The 20,036-nt window shown below is 37.7% G+C and overlaps 3 protein-coding genes and 2 pseudogenes across 3 annotated transcripts; 2 read left to right on the forward strand and 3 right to left on the reverse strand.

The window, feature by feature from the left end:
• Positions 1-2,782: 2,782 nt before the first annotated feature.
• Positions 2,783-3,517, forward strand: LOC115956498. The gene has a single exon (XM_031074855.1). It carries the CDS (start codon positions 2,783-2,785, stop codon positions 3,515-3,517), a length of 735 nt encoding a protein of 244 aa, XP_030930715.1.
• LOC115956499 lies at positions 3,518-4,756 on the reverse strand (annotated as a pseudogene).
• Positions 4,757-6,616: 1,860 nt separating this feature from the next.
• LOC115956500 lies at positions 6,617-7,324 on the forward strand. Its single transcript, XM_031074856.1, has one exon. The coding sequence runs from the start codon at positions 6,617-6,619 to the stop codon at positions 7,322-7,324; it is 708 nt and encodes a 235-aa protein (XP_030930716.1).
• A 3,456-nt stretch (positions 7,325-10,780) lies between these two features.
• LOC115957685 lies at positions 10,781-15,294 on the reverse strand. The gene is made up of 3 exons (XM_031075994.1): positions 14,398-15,294; positions 12,169-12,938; positions 10,781-11,266 (listed from the first exon to the last, which is right to left on the reverse strand). Exons 1-3 carry the CDS (start codon positions 15,154-15,156, stop codon positions 11,086-11,088), a joined length of 1,710 nt encoding a protein of 569 aa, XP_030931854.1. The 5' UTR covers positions 15,157-15,294; the 3' UTR covers positions 10,781-11,085.
• Positions 15,295-17,059: 1,765 nt separating this feature from the next.
• Positions 17,060-20,036, reverse strand: LOC115955299 (annotated as a pseudogene).

Raw genomic sequence — 20,036 nt, forward strand, 5'->3', positions numbered from 1 at the left:
GCCAAACAACCTTATCCCAAGCAATAAGCGGATATTTAAAAACTTCATCAGGTCTCCCCTAAAGGAAATTCCTTTGCATCCTCTCTAATTTGTCTGCTACATGTTCTGAAATAGTAAACAAAGATAGTTAATAAGTTGGAAGGCTTGACAAAGTGCTCTTCAATAAAGTAAGTCTACCCCCTTTTGATAAATATAATCGCTTCCAACTTGAGAGCTTTTTCTCCATCATTTCTATAATAGGGTTCCAAATCGAAGCATCCTTGAAATGAATCCCAAGAGGCATTCACAAATAAGATATGGGCAAACAACCAACCTTGCAACATAAAATACAAGCCATCCAAGTTCCCAACCTCATCAACTGGCACATTCTCACTCTTACCAACATTTACTTTCAAGCCTGTAATAGCTTTAAAAAAAGTCAACACCAGCCAAATATATAATAATTGTTCCCTAAATGCATCACAAAAAATAGTATTATCAACAAACAAAAATGAGAAATATGCAAACCTCCTCGCACATTGGGACTTGCTTAGAAACCCCTAAGAAAGTCTCCCTCCCTTGTAATAGCTTTAAAAAAATTCAACACCATCCGAATATATAATAATTGTTCCGTGGATGCATCACAAAAAATAGTATTACTAGCAAACAAAAATGAGAAATATGCAAACCTCCTCGCACATTGGGACTTACTTAGAAACCCCTAAGAAAGTCTCCCTCTTCTGTCCTCTTCAATAGCCTACACAACACCTCCATCACCAACAAGAACAATAATGGAGATAAAAGATCCTCTTGACAAAAATCACAAGAGCTACCAAAAAAAACCAGCTGGGGGACCCATTAATAAGCACTAAGAAACATACTGTAGAGATGCACACCTTCATCCATCTTCCCCACTTCTCCCCAAAACCCATCATCTCTAAAATAGAGCATTCCAATTTACATGATCTTAAGCATCTTTTTCTCCAACATTCTCATTTCAGCCACAGTTTTATAAACATGCATGTTCCTTGATGGCCAAGTTTCTTATATAACATGTTAAGATAAAGAATGGTTTTAATGACAACACCAAGGTCAAGATGTTTTTTTTTTTTTTTTTTGAGAATCACCGAGGTCAAGATGTGAATCCCCCAATTAAGCCACCACATCCGTTTTATAAACAAATGTCGTCTAAAGTCTCCACTTTCTTAATAGGTTATGTAAACAGAGAATAAGGAGATAAAAATTAACACCTTAATAGGTAATGTGGAGCAAGCAAGTAATTGCAAAGAAAAAAAAAGACCAAGTTATGGCATCAAGATCATGTAGACTTGGCCTCAAAGAGAGGTACATAAACCCCTCTAAACTTATCTTTTTCTTCTTGTGTAGTCCACAAGCAAGACAATGGATTTAAAATATACGTACATAAAAGAAGCTACTCCTTTTTAATAAGTAAATAACGATACTACATACATGCATTAAAAGAAAAACAATAATGACCTTTGGAAACCAAAATAATAATAATAATGACACTTGGATAGAGGGAAATACCTGCTGTTCTTTTAGCCAAAAACTATAAAAAATAAAAAATAAAAACTTAGATGCTATATGTTCACAGCATTAGCAGATATGATACTTCTTGTTCTTTTTGCCAAAAACTAAACCACACAATGTGAAAGAAAGGGTGAGAGAAATAGATACAGACTGATGACCATCGCAGTCAATCTACAACAAAAGCCTTCACACTACTAATCAATAATCACACTACAAAAAAAGGTTCTATGGCCGGGTTTTTAAAACGCGGCTATATGTCAAAAAAACGTGGCTATAGTCTATAGCCGCGTTTTTTTAGGCCACGCTTTCTAATGTGGCCTAAAACCTGTGACCATAGGATTGATGGTCCTATGGCCGCACTTTTTAACCGCGGCCCAAGACCAGGTCCTATAGCCCCGTTTAAAACGCGGCCTAAGGGTCTGGTCTTAGGCCGCATTTTAAACACGACCTAAGGTTGTGGGGACAAAGGGGCGATAGGAGAAAAATCCATTGGGCAAAATGGGAGGTTTTATGCAAACCAAAGAGTGAGGGGGGTTTGGGATTTAAAGATCTTTGCAATTTTAACAAAGCCATGTTGGCTAAGCAGGTGTGGAGATTGATTGAGGATAAGGAATCTCTATTTTATAGAGTTTTCAAAGCTAAGTATTTTCCAAATTGCTCAATCTTTGAAGCTAAATCTTCTTATGGATCTTTCGCATGGAAGAGTATTCTGTGGTCTAGGGACTTAATTGAAAAGGGATCCCTCTGGAGAATTGGTGACGGGAAATCGGTTCAGATTTATAAAGACGCCTGGCTACCAAGTTCTGAAGGCCGTATCAGCTCTCTAGTGTTGCATCTAGCTCCAGAGTCTTCAGTAGACTCTCTGATAAATGGTGCTTTGGGCTGGTGGAATACAAATCTCGTTGATTTGTGTTTTTACCCACCTGAAGCAAAGTTGATCAAATCTCTGCCTCTGAGCTCAATTCCACAACCTAACACTTTGGTTTGGAGACTAGAAAAATCGGGCTGCTACTCAGTGAAGTCGGGCTATAAGTTCCTCTGCGAATTTCTTTCTCCTGACCCCAATCGCTCTCAAACCTCGGATTCTATGAAGAGTTTCTGGAAAAGCATTTGGAAATTGAAAGTTCCTGGGAAGATCAAACATTTCCTCTAGAAGGCCTGTACAAACTCACTGCCAACAAAGGAAAATCTGCTGAAGCGTAAAATACTTCAAGAATCAGGCTGTCCTTGTTGTTCTGGTAGTTCGGAATCTATGGTGCACACCTTATGGAGCTGTACCTACATCAAAGTAGTTTGGAATTCAGATTTTAATTGGGTGGTTTGTTGTCCATCGGACTCTGAGTCTTTCTCGGATGTCTTGCAAAAAATCCGAGCAAAACTGGCCTTAGTTCCTTTATTTGCTACTACGGCTTGGTCAATCTGGTTCCAAAGAAACAAATCTCGCCAACAAGACCATCCCCTGCCCCTCCACAGCATTGCTGGTTTTGCAAAAAATTATCTCTGTGAATTCAGGGGGTTGGTCAGTCCAAAACCTCTCAAACGACGGACTGTTTCTCGCAGATGGTGTCCGCCAGCAGCTAGCTTGGTGAAGATTAATTTTGATGGTGCTTGGTACAATGAATCAGAGAAAGCGGGATTAGGAGTGGTAATCCGAAATGGCGAGGGCCAGGTGTTGGCTGCCATGTCCGAGCAAATTGTAAAGCCTCCTTCCGTTGAATTATTGGAACTTCTTGCTGCCAAGCGTGCCGTCTCCTTTGCTGCAGAAACGGGTCATGAGCAGGTGGTTTGCGAAGGCGACTCTAAATCTGTAGTCAATTCTTTAAGGGGTACTGGCAAGGAAAATTCCCAGGGAGGGCATTTAATTAGGGACATCAAATCCCCATCAAACTCATTTCTGAGAATTTCGTTTGCTCATGTTGGTCGGCTATGCAATGCAGTTGCACACGCTTTAGCCCAGCGAGCGAGTTATGGCTTTTGTATTGGATGATTATCCTTTTCTTGTTTAATATCAACAAGTATTTCACTTCTCAAAAAAAAAAAAAAAAAAAAAAAAAAAAATACCTTCAGCTAGTTCAACCATGTGGTTGCACTTCAAACACTGGCGCCATCGATTAGCTTTTTATCTCCTGGATGGGCATTAGGATTTGATCTTTTGTAATCATAGCAGGTCATATTCAAATGCCAAGGGGCTTTGCATTTGATACAGAAAAAATTATGACATTTCATGCATTTCCTGGCTCCAAATTCTTCCGCATCAATGTATACATTTTTAGTATATTGTAAAACCTCACTTTTTGACATTAATGCTGAGCACCTGGGATATGGGCAATAAACTTTCTCTGTAGGAGAAATAGATGATTCCTTGATGCGTTGGCTCATGACCTCAACCAAATTTGGTGCCAAGAATTTTCCGCAGCTATCAATACTCACCTCCGACATACAGTTTTCATGAGGGCACTTTGCCACCATTCCATTAAGTAACTTGACCTCCACATGCTGTTTCATACAAGAAAAGCGATATCTGTGCAGGCAACCATCAACTGAAAATATCTTATCAACATCAATATCTTCAAAGCAAATTACACGTCTCCAAATTTCCTTTGCTAGTTTCTTCAGCCCATATAATTTGAGAAACTATAGCATCTCTTGCATATTTAAATGCAAACTTAAAATAAAATTTGGTAACGTTAGAAAATAAAAGGAAGGTGATGAGATTAAAGTGATATGATATATTTTATAATTTTAGATTATGATAATTTTAGAAAAAATAAAATAAACCAAAAATTTTAATGTCACATTATAGTAATGTGCATCACATTAAACGCACATTATAACACACCAAATATCGGGATTAGTGAGATTACGAATACCTAGATTATGAATGCCTTAGCAAATTTACTCACCACCCAACAAAAAAACAAAAACAAAAACAAAAACGAAATCACCCTTTATCACATTTCTATAACTCTAGCGTCCTCCATTTTAATTGTTTCATTTCCCATGTGCCTTTACAACAAATATTCGACCATCAAAACCACACCCACCAATACAGTTATACAAACTTTATTAAACTCAATAAAATAATAATCAATACAACCAAACATATCCACAAACAAAGCAATCCAAAATTTACAATAATAAGACAGATCCAACTCTATTAAAAAAAATGTCAAATTAAAGTAAAATAATAATAAGGTTATTATTGACTCACATATTGGTGAAGCATGTAATCGTCACAGAAAAAGGTGACGCTTTTCAAATCCAAGGTCAGAGATTTATAGAGAGCTTCAATGAGAGCTTGAAGCTCATCAACTTCACTACTCACAACCGCACCTAATGATCCCGATTATACCTTCGTCTATAGGACGACACAATGACGAGGACAATCCTAGAAACCGTCCAACCAATGATCGTTGTCAAGCTGGAATAGACTCGTCCATCCTTAATCATTAATGAAGCGTTACAAAGAAATGATGAATTTCTATACTGTTGGGGAAATAACCCACCATCAATGTTCTATGAAGGCATTACTGATACGAGAATGAAGTCACTGATGGTCCTGAAGATATATTCGTTCACCCTAGAAGGATGATATACAAGGACGATACTGGAATCAACCAAGCCCGGGAAGAACTGCCTGCCAAAGACTCAACCATCATCCCTCAATTATGGCGAGGCGTTACATAAACAAATAGTGGTCTTCAGTGCCGTTGGGAGATCATTCTGTCCATTTGACACCTCGCATAGGCGTTACGAATCCTGCAATGATTCCACCATTAAAGCAAAGCCAACGGCTAGGAAGAGGACTCCTATATATGCCCATTGATAAAGCCCGAGAAAAAGGAACTCTAAAAAATCTTCAAAAACACCCAAATTACTTTCTTCCCAAGTTCTAGCTATTCTAACTTTGGCATCAGAGGCTCTGTGGCAGGCACCACACCGGTGACTATATTTTCTTTTTGACTTATCTCTGGATCAGGATAAGCTGCGGACAATCCCAGGCTGGAAGAATCTTTTTACTGACGATTCGAACATCATCAGTTTAGCGCCATCTGTGGGGAAGATTACTATTCAGCACGTGATTTGTCCCAATTAACTCACAAGTCCAAATGGAATCCAATACTAGCCTAGATCCTGCCGCATTGGCCCTACAGATTCAGTCACTCGCAGCCACTGTGGAGGAACTTACCAGGCAAAACCAGGAGATGAGGCAGCGATTGCACCAGGAAGACAGCCATACAGACGTTAACAGGGATGACGATGAAGATAGTAACAAGAGACGAACCAGCACTCCAGAAGAGGTGAGCCCAGATCTACTCAAGGAAATGAGAAAGGAGATGGATGAATTGAGAAACGCCATCAAAGGATAGACAAACCAAAGCTTGGAAAGGATAGTCAAGAAGACAAATTCGCCTTTCACCATGGCCGTTTAGGAGTGCCCAGTGCCCTCCAAGTTCCATTTACCACAGCTAGAGCTCTTCGATGGGCTGAAAGACCCACTGGATCACCTGAATAACTTCAAGACAACCCTGGGTCTTCAACAACCCCCTGACGAGATTTTGTGCTGCTCCTTTCCCACTACCCTCAAAGGGGCAGCCAGGGAGTGGTTCAACAAGTTGCCAACGTCGTCCATTGATAACTTCGAGCAACTAAGCAGTTCCTTTGTCCGTCATTTTGTCGGTGGGCAACATCCGAAAAGGACTGCCGACCATTTGCTCACCATCAAACAAGGAAAGAAGGAACCATTGAGGTCTTACGTAACACGCTTCACCCGAGGAATGCTGGAAGTAGACGAGACAGACGATAAGGTCCAACTCACGACCTTCAAGGCAGGATTGAAGTCCAGAGATTTCGTGGCTTCCTTGGCTAAAAATCCCCCCAAAACGATGGCCGAGGCATTATTGAAAGCACAGAAGTATATGAATGCTGAAGAAGCTCTGGCAACCATTGATGGAGCAAGAAGAAGCAAGGAAAAGAAGAAGGAAAAAAAAGATGATCGAAGAGGACAAAAGAGAGATCGAGCTGATCGATGAAATGACGAAGGGAGGACAAGAACCCTTGTCCAATGAAGTTTACACCATTAGTGATGCCTGTTGACCAAATTCTGACAGAAATAAGAGACGAACCATCTCTTAAATGGCCGAGGCCACTCCATTCACCGCCTAGTTCGCGCGATAAGAGGAAATACTGTCGCTTTCACAGAGACCATGGACATTACACAGAGGATTGCAATGATCTAAAGGAGCAGATTGAAAAACTTATACGAAAAGAAAAACTACAACAGTATGTGAAAAGGGGAGATTCCAGCAAATACAACCAGAAAGATCAGCACGGGGGTTCAAGGAGAGATGGAGACTGCCCCCCGCCTCGTCCACAGAATGCACTAGGGGAAATTAAAACTATCGCGGGGGGACCAACTAGAGGGGGATTGTTCAGATCCCTCAGGAAGTCACACCAAAGGCAGGTAAACAGTGTTGACAATCTACCTCCCCTGAAGCAAAGACGAACAAACCAAGACATGTACTTCTCAGAAGAAGATGCCAGGGGTGTAAAGCAACCTCATGATGACCCACTGGTCATTATGATCATGATCGAAGGGTTCAATACGAGGAGAGTTCTGGTAGACAATGGGAGCTCGGCTGACATTATCTACCTTTCCGCCTTCCAGCAACTAAAGGTAGACCCAAAGAGACTTCGTCCTTTCGAGTTTCCCCTTTTCAGTTTCAGTGGAGACAAAGTATACCCCAAGGGGATAGTGACGTTAACAGTCACTGCCGGCTTGTACCCCCTCTAGGTAACCAACCAACACAATTTCTTGGTGGTAGACTCATCCTTGTGCTACAATGTGATCATAGGACGACCTACACTTAACCGTTGGAAGGCTGCTACTTCCACGTACTGTCTGAAGGTAAAATTTCCAATAGAATAGGGGGTCGGAGAGATAAAAGGAGACCAGGTGTTGGCAAGAGAGTGTTACCAGGCCATCCTGGCCTCAAAAAAGAACCATATGTGGACAATCGAGGAAAAAACACCAGAAATCGTTGAGAAGCTAGAAACGATAGAGTTGGTCGAAGGAAGTCCAGAGAAGACGACCCAAATAAGAACGAATCTAAGTCCCAGAATGAAGGAAGGGATCATCAACTTCCTGAAAGATAACCTCGATGTATTTGCTTGGAGCCACGAAGACATGCCAGGGATCCCAACAAGCCTTATCCAGCATTGCCTAAACGTTGACCCAGAAAAGAAGCCCATCCAGCAAAGAAGAAGAGTCTTTGCCCCCGAACAAAACAAAGTAGTAATGGACGAAGTAAATAAGTTGCTTGCTGCAAATTTCATTCGGGAATTTCACTACCCTAAGTGGTTGGCCAACGTGGTCATGGTCAAGAAAGCAAACAAGAAGTGGAGAATGTGTGTCGATTTCACAGATCTTAATCAAGCCTGCCCGAAGGACAGTTTTCCCTTGCCTAGAATTGATCAACTGGTAGATTCCACCGTCGGACATAAACTTCTCACGTTCATGGACGCATTTTCTAGATATAACCAGATACAAATGGCTGAAGAAGATCAAGAAAAAAACTGCCTTTGTCACCAGCCAAGGGTTCTACTGCTACCGGGTCATGCCTTTTGGACTCAAGAACGCAGGGGCCACCTATCAAAGGTTGGTGAACCAGATGTTCAAGAAACAGATCGGGAGAAACATGGAGGTATACGTTGATAATATGCTTGTCAAGAGCAAAGACGAAGAGGATCACTTGGATGACCTCAAGGAGACGTTTAACACACTTAGACAGTACAGCATGAAGCTGAACCCATCCAAATGTGCTTTTGGGGTTTCCTTAGGGAAATTCCTCAGGTTTATGGTGTTGCAAAGAGGAATTGAAGCAAACCCCAAGAAAGTTAAGGCTATCCTAGAGATGTCCTTACCAAAGACAATTAAAGAAGTACAATCCCTCATAGGAAGAGTAGCAGCCCTCAATAGGTTCGTCTCTAAAGCCACAGACAAATGCCTTCCATTCTTCAAGACTTTGAAGAAAGCGTTCGCTTGGACGGAGGAATGCGAAATAGCGTTCCAAGAGTTGAAGCACTACCTGAGCAACCCCCCACTCTTAAGTCTGTCCAAAGAAGGTGAAGACTTATTCTTATACTTAGCAGTATCTATCATTGCAGTTAGCGCAGCATTGATCAGAGAAGAAAACAGGTTGCAACTCCCTGTAAACTACAAATAATGAACAAAAATAATCATAAACAATCATAGGTGCGGGGTTTGGTTACCAAAATCAGATGGTTGTAAAACACAACCTTTCAACATTGATTTAGGGTTATGCAGAAGGCAACATAAATGACAGAAAATTGTTTTTACGTTGTCTGCTATGCCAACCATCTAAATATATTAATTCCAAAAAATATTAAATAAAATAATTCCTAGAATTATATGAGATAATTAAGAAGAACATCAAGCCCTTGCGTGGATGTTATTTGTGGACGATTGTCCATCACTGCAATTCATAGACTTTGTTGTTAATAAGACAATCGAGTTCAAAGCTAAAAGCGATTAGGTGGCCTTTATACTACAGGATTTGTTCTCGTTGAAGAATCAACTTTCTTCCTACTATGGCTTCAATTTGATATGTGTGTTTTCTTTGTGAAAATTTGAGTGAGTATGAAGGGTTTCGACCTTGGCAGAAGTTTATATTTGTGAAAATTTTTGTTATAGAATTTTAGTTGAAATAGAATTTTCAAGCTTTTGAAACATATATCTAATAGAGTTTTATTTAAACTATACTATTGTAATACTTGATAAGATATAAAACCAAAAATAAAAAGAATCTAAAATAAAAATAAAAAGAAAAAGAAAATAGTGATGACGTGGAAAATTGTGGAAGCTCCAAAGGTTTCGGTTTTATATATATATATATATATATAAATAGATAATTTGCATCCATTATAATTTGAAATTATTACATTTTCCAATTATAAAAAAATTCCTAGGGGTGTAATAAATATTATGCATTTGTGCGGGCAAGAAGTGCAGCTACTGAGATTTTCTTTTTCTTTTTTTTTTTTTAATTTAATGAACGTGGGGAGTGTTTTGGTGCATTGAGTGTTTTTTTTATTTGGATAGAACTTTTTTTTTCAATAGGAACTTGGGTAGATAATTGATAGAGTGTGTTTCTTTTTTATTAGGGTTTTTTTTTTATTAATTTTTAAAGGTTGCGGGAAGAGTCTTTTTTTTTTTTTTTTTTTTTAAATTTGGGAAGAGTTTGTATTTGTGAGAGTTGTGGGTAGATAATTGATAGAGCATTATTTGAACGTGGGGAGTTTTTTTTTTTTTTTTTTTTTTTTGGGTGGCTGGGTAGTTTTTTTTTAAAGAACGTGGGATAGTATTTTAATGTAGAAGTAGAAGTAGTGTTTCAATGTGGGTAGGAATTTATTTAGGAATGAATTTATCATTTTAACCCCATTTTGATTGGTTTAGATTAATTAAATTATGGGTATTTTTTACAGTAAAAAAAGTAATAATTAACTTTCCAAATCCTTTTAATATATGGAAGATAAGAGTGTTTTTAATACACACATAATTTTTTTTTTTTAAAGGCACTTAATTTAATATTAATTGAAATACATATTTTTTATAAACAAAGAAATAAGATAGAATCAAACAGCAGGGTTTCAACTCCTGGACTACAATTTCTGCTGTCAAGGTTGAGTAAGAAAGGTGGAGAGGTTCTAGGTCTTATGCTAACTTTGCATGCATAGCAAAGAATTCAAACTAAAAGACTTGAATGTGAGTCATGTTAGCCTATATCTAACTGCTTAAAGTCAAAGGCCTTGTAGCTGAATTAGCACTTCCTCACATACAAAGTACTTGAGAGTCTAGGAATGAAAATGTTCGAACTGCGAAGTTAGCAGCATGTTGTAATTATTTCTCAAAAAAAAAAAAAAAAAAAAACTGCTGAAGCAACCTTTCTATGATTCTATCAACTCTCACGAAGTAGTTGCATACAAGACATGTTATGAAAGTGTGTTGTTTAAGTGTAAAGTAAAACAAAGACGCAGTCCGGTATACATAACTCACCATTAAAATGAAATTAGCCTATATCTAACTGCTTTAGCAACCTTTTATTATGGGAATTACTCCTTAAGTGCAGCTTAATTTAGGAGCCTTTATCGGAGGAATAGCTCCTTTCTCTAGCAGAATCATCCACACGGTACAGCAATACCAAACCATAACATTTTTAAGATGCAGAACTTATATAATGTGTCCACCCTATGGAGAGGGTCTCTCACAAGCCAATCGTACTTGTGAGAGGCCAACTCCATAAAGTGGGCTCGGAAGATACTTTCTCAAAATTATGTCAAATAGTCAACATGAATGCTTTTTACAATATCGTCTCCTTCAAATTTACTTTTCTGTTTTGCTCATCCATTTTTCACGCTTTCTTTCATCGTCCCTAATAAAATATGAAATGAAAAAATTCGTGACTTGTGAGCAAGCAGTTGAAAAGAAGAGAGGAGGGAAAAGGGGAGGGGGGTGGTTGAAGGGAAGATATTTGTTCAATAGTAATCAGAATCAGAGTCGTAGTACTCATCATCTTCATCTTCATCCTCATCGTCTTCATCAAAGTCTCTATCCTGTTCAAGCCAAATGTGATCCTCATCCCAAAGTGGACAAGAACACATCGCTCTCTTGTTCTTCCACTCAGCTCCACAATTGTAGCAGAATTCATACCCACACCTGAAAAGCAATAAAAGCACAAGCAGCAATATAATCAACTACAAAATGTAACCATAAAAAAAGAAAATAAATGGTTATTAGGTAGATTTAAATAGGCTTCAATTCTAACTTCCAAGTAGTAAATCACTAATAAATATGCAGAACCTAACTTTAAATGGAATGAACTCTAAACAATTTCCTTTTTTTGGTGAGAAAAAAAAGGGCCCGCGGGGGGGCGTTGGCGTGGTGAGGGAAACCTATATACACACACACAACAGCAGCAAGATGGTAGTAACATTAGTCTCATTCATCTCTATGTACAACCTTGTCTTCCATTGAATCCACGACCATCAAGCCTTCCAAGTCTAAATCTACCTTATTTTGTTGCCTTATATTCTTCTAATGCCTCTGACTTGGTCCTCAGTGTGCATGACAAAACAATCTTAAGCATATTTTTCTCCTATATTCTCATTTCAGCCACAGTGTTTATAAACATATTCCTTGATGGCCAAGTTTCTTTTATAACAAGTTAAGATAGAGAATGGTTTTAATGACAACACCAAGGACTCCAATTAAGCCACCAAATCTGTTTTTACAGACAAAGTCTCCACTTCCTTAATAGGTAATGTAAACAGAGAATAAAGGAGCAAGCAGGTAATTGCAAAGAAAAAAAAGAAGAAGAAGACCTAGTTATGGCATCAAGATCATGTAGACTTGGCCACAAAGAGAGATATATAATCCTCTAAACTTATATTCTTCACCTTGTGTAGTCCACATGCAAAACAATGGATTTAAAATATACGTTCTTAGAAGCTACATTTTTAATATGTAAATAAAGATGCTACTTACATGCGTTAAAAAGACAAGCAATAATGACCTTTGGCAACCAAAAAAAGCAATGATACTTGGATAGAAGGGAATACCTGCAAGTCATGTGGTAGCAACCTTCAGCAAGTTCAATCATATGGTTGCATTTAACACACTGGCGCCAAAGATTCCTTGTAGCAAGAGACTTCAGCTTTACATCTTCTGCAGGGGGATGAGGATTCAAACTTTTGAAGGTAAAACATGTCATGTTACTGTGCCAAGAGACATTGCAATCAATACAAAACAGGCCATGGCATTTTACACATTTCCTGGCTCCAGATCGTTCAACATCCAGAAAATCTTTGCTATATTCCAAAATGTCACTTTTTGACATTAATTCTGAGCACCTTGGATTTGGGCAATAAACTTTGTCTGCAACAGGAATTGAAGCTTCCTTAATGCGTTGGCTCATGGTCTCAATTGACTTGGGTGGCAAGAACTTTCTGCAGCTGTCAACAACAAGCTCTGATTTACAGCCTTCATGAGGGCATTTGGGCACCATCCCATGAAGCAACTTCACCTCAACATGCTGTTTCATACAAGAAAAGCAATACCGGTGTAGGCAGCCATCAACTGAGAACATCCGACTGACATCAGCATCTTCCAAACAAATTACACAAGCCTCATTTAGATTATTTCCATGGCTAGATTCTGCAGGTCTGGTAACCTGAGACACTATTGCATCTTTTGCAAGTTTAAACGCAAATTTAACATCATTCCGTGCCACAAGCTTGGGGTTGAAATACATAAAATTTTTTCGGAGAAGAGTCACCTGATTTACTAGCACTGCAATCTTGCGCTGCTTTGGTGGCCATCTTCCACTAACCTGCATTGGTAAAACACAATACCTCAATAAAGAGGGCATGTAAATATATTTAAGACCAAAACAAAGTTGTAAAAACTATAATACATTTCTAGAATTAAAGGATATTATAAACACCATCATTAAAGTAATCATCAAAAAGCATTTTCCAAACAAAAAGACACCACACAACTCTAAAAAACGAGCTTCTCAAAGTGGTACTTCAAAACATATAAATATTATCATTCACCAATCTGCCTGTGCCTGTCCTTACTCCTTAGTGTCACACATTTTGTTCACAGCCAGTCCCAAGCCCCAAAAAATGAGGATGGCCGTGACCATCATAACCAGCCATTTTATTATGGATCACGACAGATTTCTTTTATCATAATTATGCTCACATTTGATTGTTGAAGTCACCTTTGAAGTATTTCATCTATACTACTATTTGGAGAATAAAACTCTTTGGGGTTCACTTTTTAAATGCTCCAAAATACTCACATATTAATCTTATTAATTCCACAAAAAAAGGGATCAAATAAGAAAAATAATATATTTCAAACTCCTCTATTTTTATTGAACGTCTTGTTTGTTCATTTTGACGCCTTTATCATATTATTTGATTATATTTTATCATACTAATTTCTATTCTACCTTCCCGGAGTTAATTTTACAGCGCACTCCATTAAAATTTAACACATTCCTATGGAGTCAATGCTTGGCTGATAAATAACTCATTGCTTGGTCTTTGACCCCCTCAGTCACTACAAATGCCCCCGACCAGTGCAATGGGATGTGGTTACTTATCTATCTCTTTACTCAAAATGGGAGTAAGTTTGATTTGAAAAAGGATCTTAGAGTGTGTAGGGTTGGGCCAGGATTGTCCTCTTAACGCCTTCTTCTTTCTTCTCATTGGAGTTATTCCACAAAGACTTGCTATGGTAAGGAAGAAGGAGGGGAACAAGCACACTTGGAGAGTGCAGTACACAGGTTCAGCTTGGGTTTAGTGCCCTGTGCAGCAGAGCCAGTAAAATGTTGCCATATGTCCAAAATTTGTCATGTAACAGCATCTCATCGGGTCTGGTGCACACAAAGCAATGAACTTAATCCTCTCCCAAATGCAACTATTATAGACCCACTTCCCACTTTTTGCACTAAAATCATGAAGAATAAATGTGAATAAACTGCTCATAACTATCAATGCTTTGATTTTTTTTTATTTTTTGTCTTTGAAGTGTCAAGACTCAAGACACTTGTAATAACCATCAGTTCATTTGTGGGCACACTATGAAGGAGTTGACTCAAAGTAGTACATGATCACTCTCACCTTGACTCAACTTTTTCTCAGTGGCAAAAGTTGTGACATTTTGGCAGTCTTTTCTAATAATTAATTCATACATAAAATAAAACTAATAAAACAGGTATTAAATTAAAAAATAAAACACGAAAACCGAGGAAGAGACAAAGAGAGAGAGAGGCATACAAATTGGTAAAGCGGGTTGTAGTCGAAATAAACAGTGACACGCTTCAACTCCAAAGCGATAGCAGCATTTAAGCCATCGATCAAAGCTTTGGCCTCCGCAGCATTCTTGCTCATTCCATTTCCAACAAGTGGTTTCCTCACTTGGAATATCACATTATCATTCGGATCGCAGATCGCCACGCCTATTCCCGCCAACGCAGTTTTCACACCCCTAATCTCTTCCACGCTCACCAAGCCTTTCGTGTAAATTCTGAAAACGGCGTCGTCGTCGTTGTTGTTGTTGTCCGCCACTGGTTTCGATTTCGAGCAACCCTCGCCGGGGAGGGGCTTTTCGTAATTGTCGCCCCACTCCTTCCAGTCATCTTCCGGAATTCTCAGTATCTCGCGCGCGAATTTCTCGTCGTGGATCCGACGGTTGAGATCTTCCCTCACTCTCCGCATCTCCAACTCGCTCGCTTCCCGGTCCTTCACTTCTTGCACCAATTTCTCCAGTTCGTCGGATTGGAGAACAGAGAAGCTCGAAACGCCGCCGTTTTCTGTGGTGGTGGTGGAGGTGTGGTGAGGTTCGGGAATTGAGGAAGTGGAAGTAGAAGTGGAAGGTTGGAGGGCGAGAGAGGCGGCGAGGGCTTCTTGGAGTTGGAGATGGAAGGCGAAGTCGAGGTCGGAGTCTAGGGCTTGCGCCGCCATGAGCTCGCGGCGTTGCTCGAGGATTATTGACTGAAGGTCGTCTTCCCGGTGATCTGAGTCTCTGTTCGACATTGACAATTTTTTAGAAATGGACCGAATGAGCAAGCAAGCCCTGTCTTTCTTTGTTTGGAAAGTAAGGGTCAAATCGTCTTTTTCCACACGCTTCTTTATCTTTACTAATTTTTTATACCGCACTCGTATATTTCCTTTCCTTCGACCAGAAGTATCTATACTATATACTACTAGCCTCATCGTGTGATGAGGCTAGAATTTCCTTTCCTAGTTTTTAGTTTTTACGCTATAAATTTAAGAGATAAATACAACCAAAAAATAAAATGTAAGTTACGATTTTTATCGTTTACAAGATTTCGATGTCCTATTAATTTAATCCATGTCGTTTTCTTCCAGGAGAAAACGTATATTTCCTTTTCTTTCACCAGAAATATATTTTCTTTCCTAGTTTTTAGTTTTTACCGCTATAAATTTAAGCGATAAATACAACCAAAAAATAAAAAGTAAATTACGATTTCTATTGTTTACACGATTACAGTATCCTGTTAATTTAATTCATGATGTTTTCTCTTGGATGGAAATTGCTGAAATGACAAACAGTAAAAACAATATATTAGTTTATTGTTACATCAATGAAAATTAACTTATTATTTTCGTCGTTTGTTACGTCAGCAATTTCCTTCCAATTAATAATGGCATAGATTAAATTGATATGACACTAAATAATTCAAAACTAAATTGACACAATTGAAAGGTTATGGACTAAATTGATATATTATGTAAAGAATAAGAACCAAATACATTGTTTATCCGTTTCTCAAAAAAAAAAAAAAATACATTGTTTATCTTGCAAATTATTACAACGGTTTTTTAAGAGTAGACAAAAATTCAAAAATGAACATTGGTACTAATATGTTTCTAGGTCTTATTTTTTATCTGATAAAAAAAAAAGTCTTATTTTTGATATGCACCAATGTGTACTATAAGATTATAAGCTAGTATAATCAAATTTTGGAGTGAAAGCTTCCTAGTCTAGGTTAGAAAGATTTTGGTCTTCACTTATAAGATTTAGGGTCTATTTGAATAGACCGTTTTGAAAATTACGTTTTTAAAAATTTTGCATTTTTTAAATGTGCGTTTTGAAAACACAATTTTGAAAGCCAATATTAAATGTTTGGTAAAATATATAAAAATTGCGGTTTGAAAACTATAAATTTTTTGTTGCGGATGCAAATTACCAAAAATATTTTTTTTTTAGAAGAAATACCAAAAAGGACTTAATTTTGATGTAAATGATATATTGTCATTTTAAATGCAGTCCATTCAAAACATGTTAACATAGTTACCCATGCGGCTATGCCCCTCTACAAAGCTTTTTATTATTATTTTTTTCTACGATCCCCACTACAGAGTTAATGACAACTAAACAAAGTAATAGTATTGTTTGCGTTTGTGTGTGGTCATAACTCATGATCAACTTTCATTTGGTGGTGTAATATTATAATTTAGATAAAATACATGTGCAATTCTGTAGGTGCAATGACTTAGAATTCTAAAATAAATTTAAGCATATGTGTATTGAATTTAATTTTTATCGGAAAAGATAATATTGTTTGTACTATATAGGTCAATGTAGCTATGAATTTGAAATTAATTGGAAATTTAATGTACTACACCAAAAGTTGAATCTAAGTTTTTTTTTTAATAACTTTTATTGAGCCTATTGGCTAATATTGAAGGGTACACTAGCATCCCAAATATATAAGTGTCACTATTTATGATAATGTATGAATATGATCCTTTTCCATTAATTGTAATAGTGAAAAAGAAAAATTAAAAATTATCTTCTTATTTATCTTTAAAAAATGATTCTCTCAATTTGTTATAAAATTGGGAAGATCATCTTATATTAAAATTTTAGAAATTTCTCTTAAAAAGTAGAAAATGAAAGTTCACAAGCTACTTATAATTCAGATAGTGTAGCCACAAATATCTCATGAGCCTTAAGTGCCATGGATAGTTTCCTAATATCTTCAATTAACAATGCAATGTCAAGGTAAAAAGATCCTCCCTCTTCTATTGCTGTCTTTGCCATCTTTGCAAGCTTTCTTGCTCTCTCTTGTCTATCTTCCCTTTCTTTCCCTTTCGGTCACTATCTTTCCTATAGCCTCCCTAACTTCCTCCCTCTTCACCAATACCCCAAACTTCTCTTCATCCCCTAAGGGAATAGCAATTTTAGCCCCCACTCTCTCACCAACTTCTCATTAAAAATATTGATAAGCAAAAAACATAGGCCATGTTACCATTGGCACACTAGCATAAATCTCTTCTAGCGTTGAATTCCAACCACAATTTGTCAAAAATCCTCCAATTGCAGGGTGTGACAAGATCAGTACTTGTGGAGCCTAACCCCGGATCAAAGAGGCGTCTTGCTTTTGTCCTTTCTTCGAAGCCATCCTCCATTATCCAATTCTTAATCTCCCCATTTTTATCTTCTCTAATCACCTAGATGAATGGCCGGTCACACCCTTCTAATCCTAAACCAAGCTCTGTTAGTTGTAATAATATAACACGAGAAAGACTTTCAAGACAAGCATAAACAACAGAGTTTTGAGGTCACAAGTCAAGCCACTTGAGGCACTGGTTTTCATTAATTGAGGACTTGTTACCTCTCTAAGCCTTGTCCAAGTCAGCCTTGTTGGAAAGTGAAACCGGCCCAATACACCAAAATCTATCTCCATTTGTCTTACCATACCTTTTAACATATTTTGGTCCCAGTCAACAAACGATTAACCATGACCCCATAACCTCCTTCTTCAAAAGCATTTATCTTTTCATGAAGATCTTTGAAATCCTTCAAGCTTGTATTCAAGTTCGTAGGTAACTGTGCTCTAGTTAATTCAATTTGATCAGGCAAACTAGGCACAACAAAAGGCTCTAAATCAGAGACACTAGTACTCTCATTGACCTTGGATGCAAGTATATTATGACAACATGAGATTGAAACTACTTGTTCCATCAAATAAAATTCTTGGTATATCAAGCTTGGTAGCAATATCACATGTCCAAGCAAGATTTTTATCAGTTATTATGCAGCTTTTTTTTTGCTGAGAATCAGCTATTATGCAGCTTGGACTAGGTTTCATCTCTTCAAGTAATTGTTCTAGTGGTTGTTGTGACTTATTAGCAACATCAAAGAAGTTCCTAAGCCACATGAGCGGACTGTATTGATGTTTTCACATCCTTCTGGCAAGCTGGCCTCATGAAGTGGCAATTGGAGTTAGACTAGTTGGATAGGGAGTCCAAAATCAATGGCACAGTTGATGATTGGTTTGAGTCAGATGACATTAAGAGGTGTGGTTACAAAGCGAAATAGAGCCAACACACCAGACTGTCTTCCCATGCTTTTTTGTATTCTTTGACATATGCTGACTCCAACTCTTCAAAAGTATTTACAATGACCCCATATGAGGCTAAGTTAGCTGCTTCCATTTGCTCACTAAGTTTCTTCATTCTTGAATCTCTAGGAAAAGGCAGTTAGGATTCAATAAATTCTACATGGTCAGGCAAGCAAGGCACGATAAATTACTCTCACTCAGAGGATATCTTCTCTTGAGCCTTGTGAACACGTAAATGGTGAAAGCACAAGAGACAAAAGCAACTACCTCTGTGGAAAAAAAATCCTTGGAATGTGAAATTTGCGAGCAATATCACTTGTCCAAGGCAAGCACAAGTCGGAGATTATGCAGCTTGGTTGTGGTGTCAGCTTCTCAAACAAAATTTCCACTGGTTGATGTGAAGAAACTTGCCCAATTCTATAGCAGCTTGTCAAGATTGTCACATCCTTCTGGTATTCCTGCCACCTCTTCACATGGAAATTGAAGTGGGATAACTTGGATTTGGAGCACGGAACTTCATTAAATGTCTGTCACAAAGCAAACATGCATTCAAATATAAAATCTAGATGTCCAGTGCCAAATTAGAATAAATATCATCATCAAATATAAGACAGCACACTGACATGATAATCACCACTTAAGGCAAGAAACAACATCCATCAGCATAGCTACAACTGTTTAGTAATAACAATGCCAAGGGAGAGGGGTAGCAGGGAAACCAGGAGAAGAAAATGAGATGTTAATCCTTCCAATTGAAAACAGGAAATGTTAGAAACCAAAATTTCAGAAACGAACCAAATAATAACTTGCTGCAGTCCTATGAAGAAGAAAAAAAAAAGTCAAACCACTGGCTAAAATTAATTTAAAGAAAAAAAAAAAACCCTCATAAATTCAACTTCAACACTAACTAGAAGAAATGGAAGTTCTTATAATGAAAGAATTTACACAAAACAGAATTGGTAATTACATCTTCAATGCCATTGAGAAATCAGAGTGCTCTTTGCTGTCACTACTAATGCAAACTACTGGGAGAAGACTTGATAGGATAACTGTGAGCTCCTGCAAGCCATCACAAGAATAAACCAGCACCAAAACAATTATTGCTGTATGTAATACTTGTAAAGTGTTTTGAGACGAATGGTTGTTTAATGTTGTATAATATTTACAAAGTCTATGAACTAGTAACAGTTTCTGTATAAAACAAAATTGTTACAGTACATAGTTAAAGCCTAGAAAGACATAGAAGAAGAGCTTATACCAAGTATTTTCACATAGAGCATCCTCTAAATTCTAAAAAACCCACAACATGAATTCTACATCCTCCCCAGTCCTAAGAAAACACCTATATCTACTGCAATCAAGGGTTTTTTTTCCTTCCAGATATGTCAACATGACAAAGTTTAAACAGAAAAGACCATCAGTTCATCATAAAATAAAATCATAAACACGATTATAAGGCCCTATGTAGCACCCATTAGTAAGAACAAAAGGAGCTCATGAGAAATTTTTTATTCCTTTTTTGGTGGGGGGTGGGGAATATGG

This window comes from Quercus lobata, chromosome 8 (assembly GCF_001633185.2).
Source record: "Quercus lobata isolate SW786 chromosome 8, ValleyOak3.0 Primary Assembly, whole genome shotgun sequence".
Classification (NCBI taxonomy): Eukaryota; Viridiplantae; Streptophyta; class Magnoliopsida; order Fagales; family Fagaceae; genus Quercus; species Quercus lobata.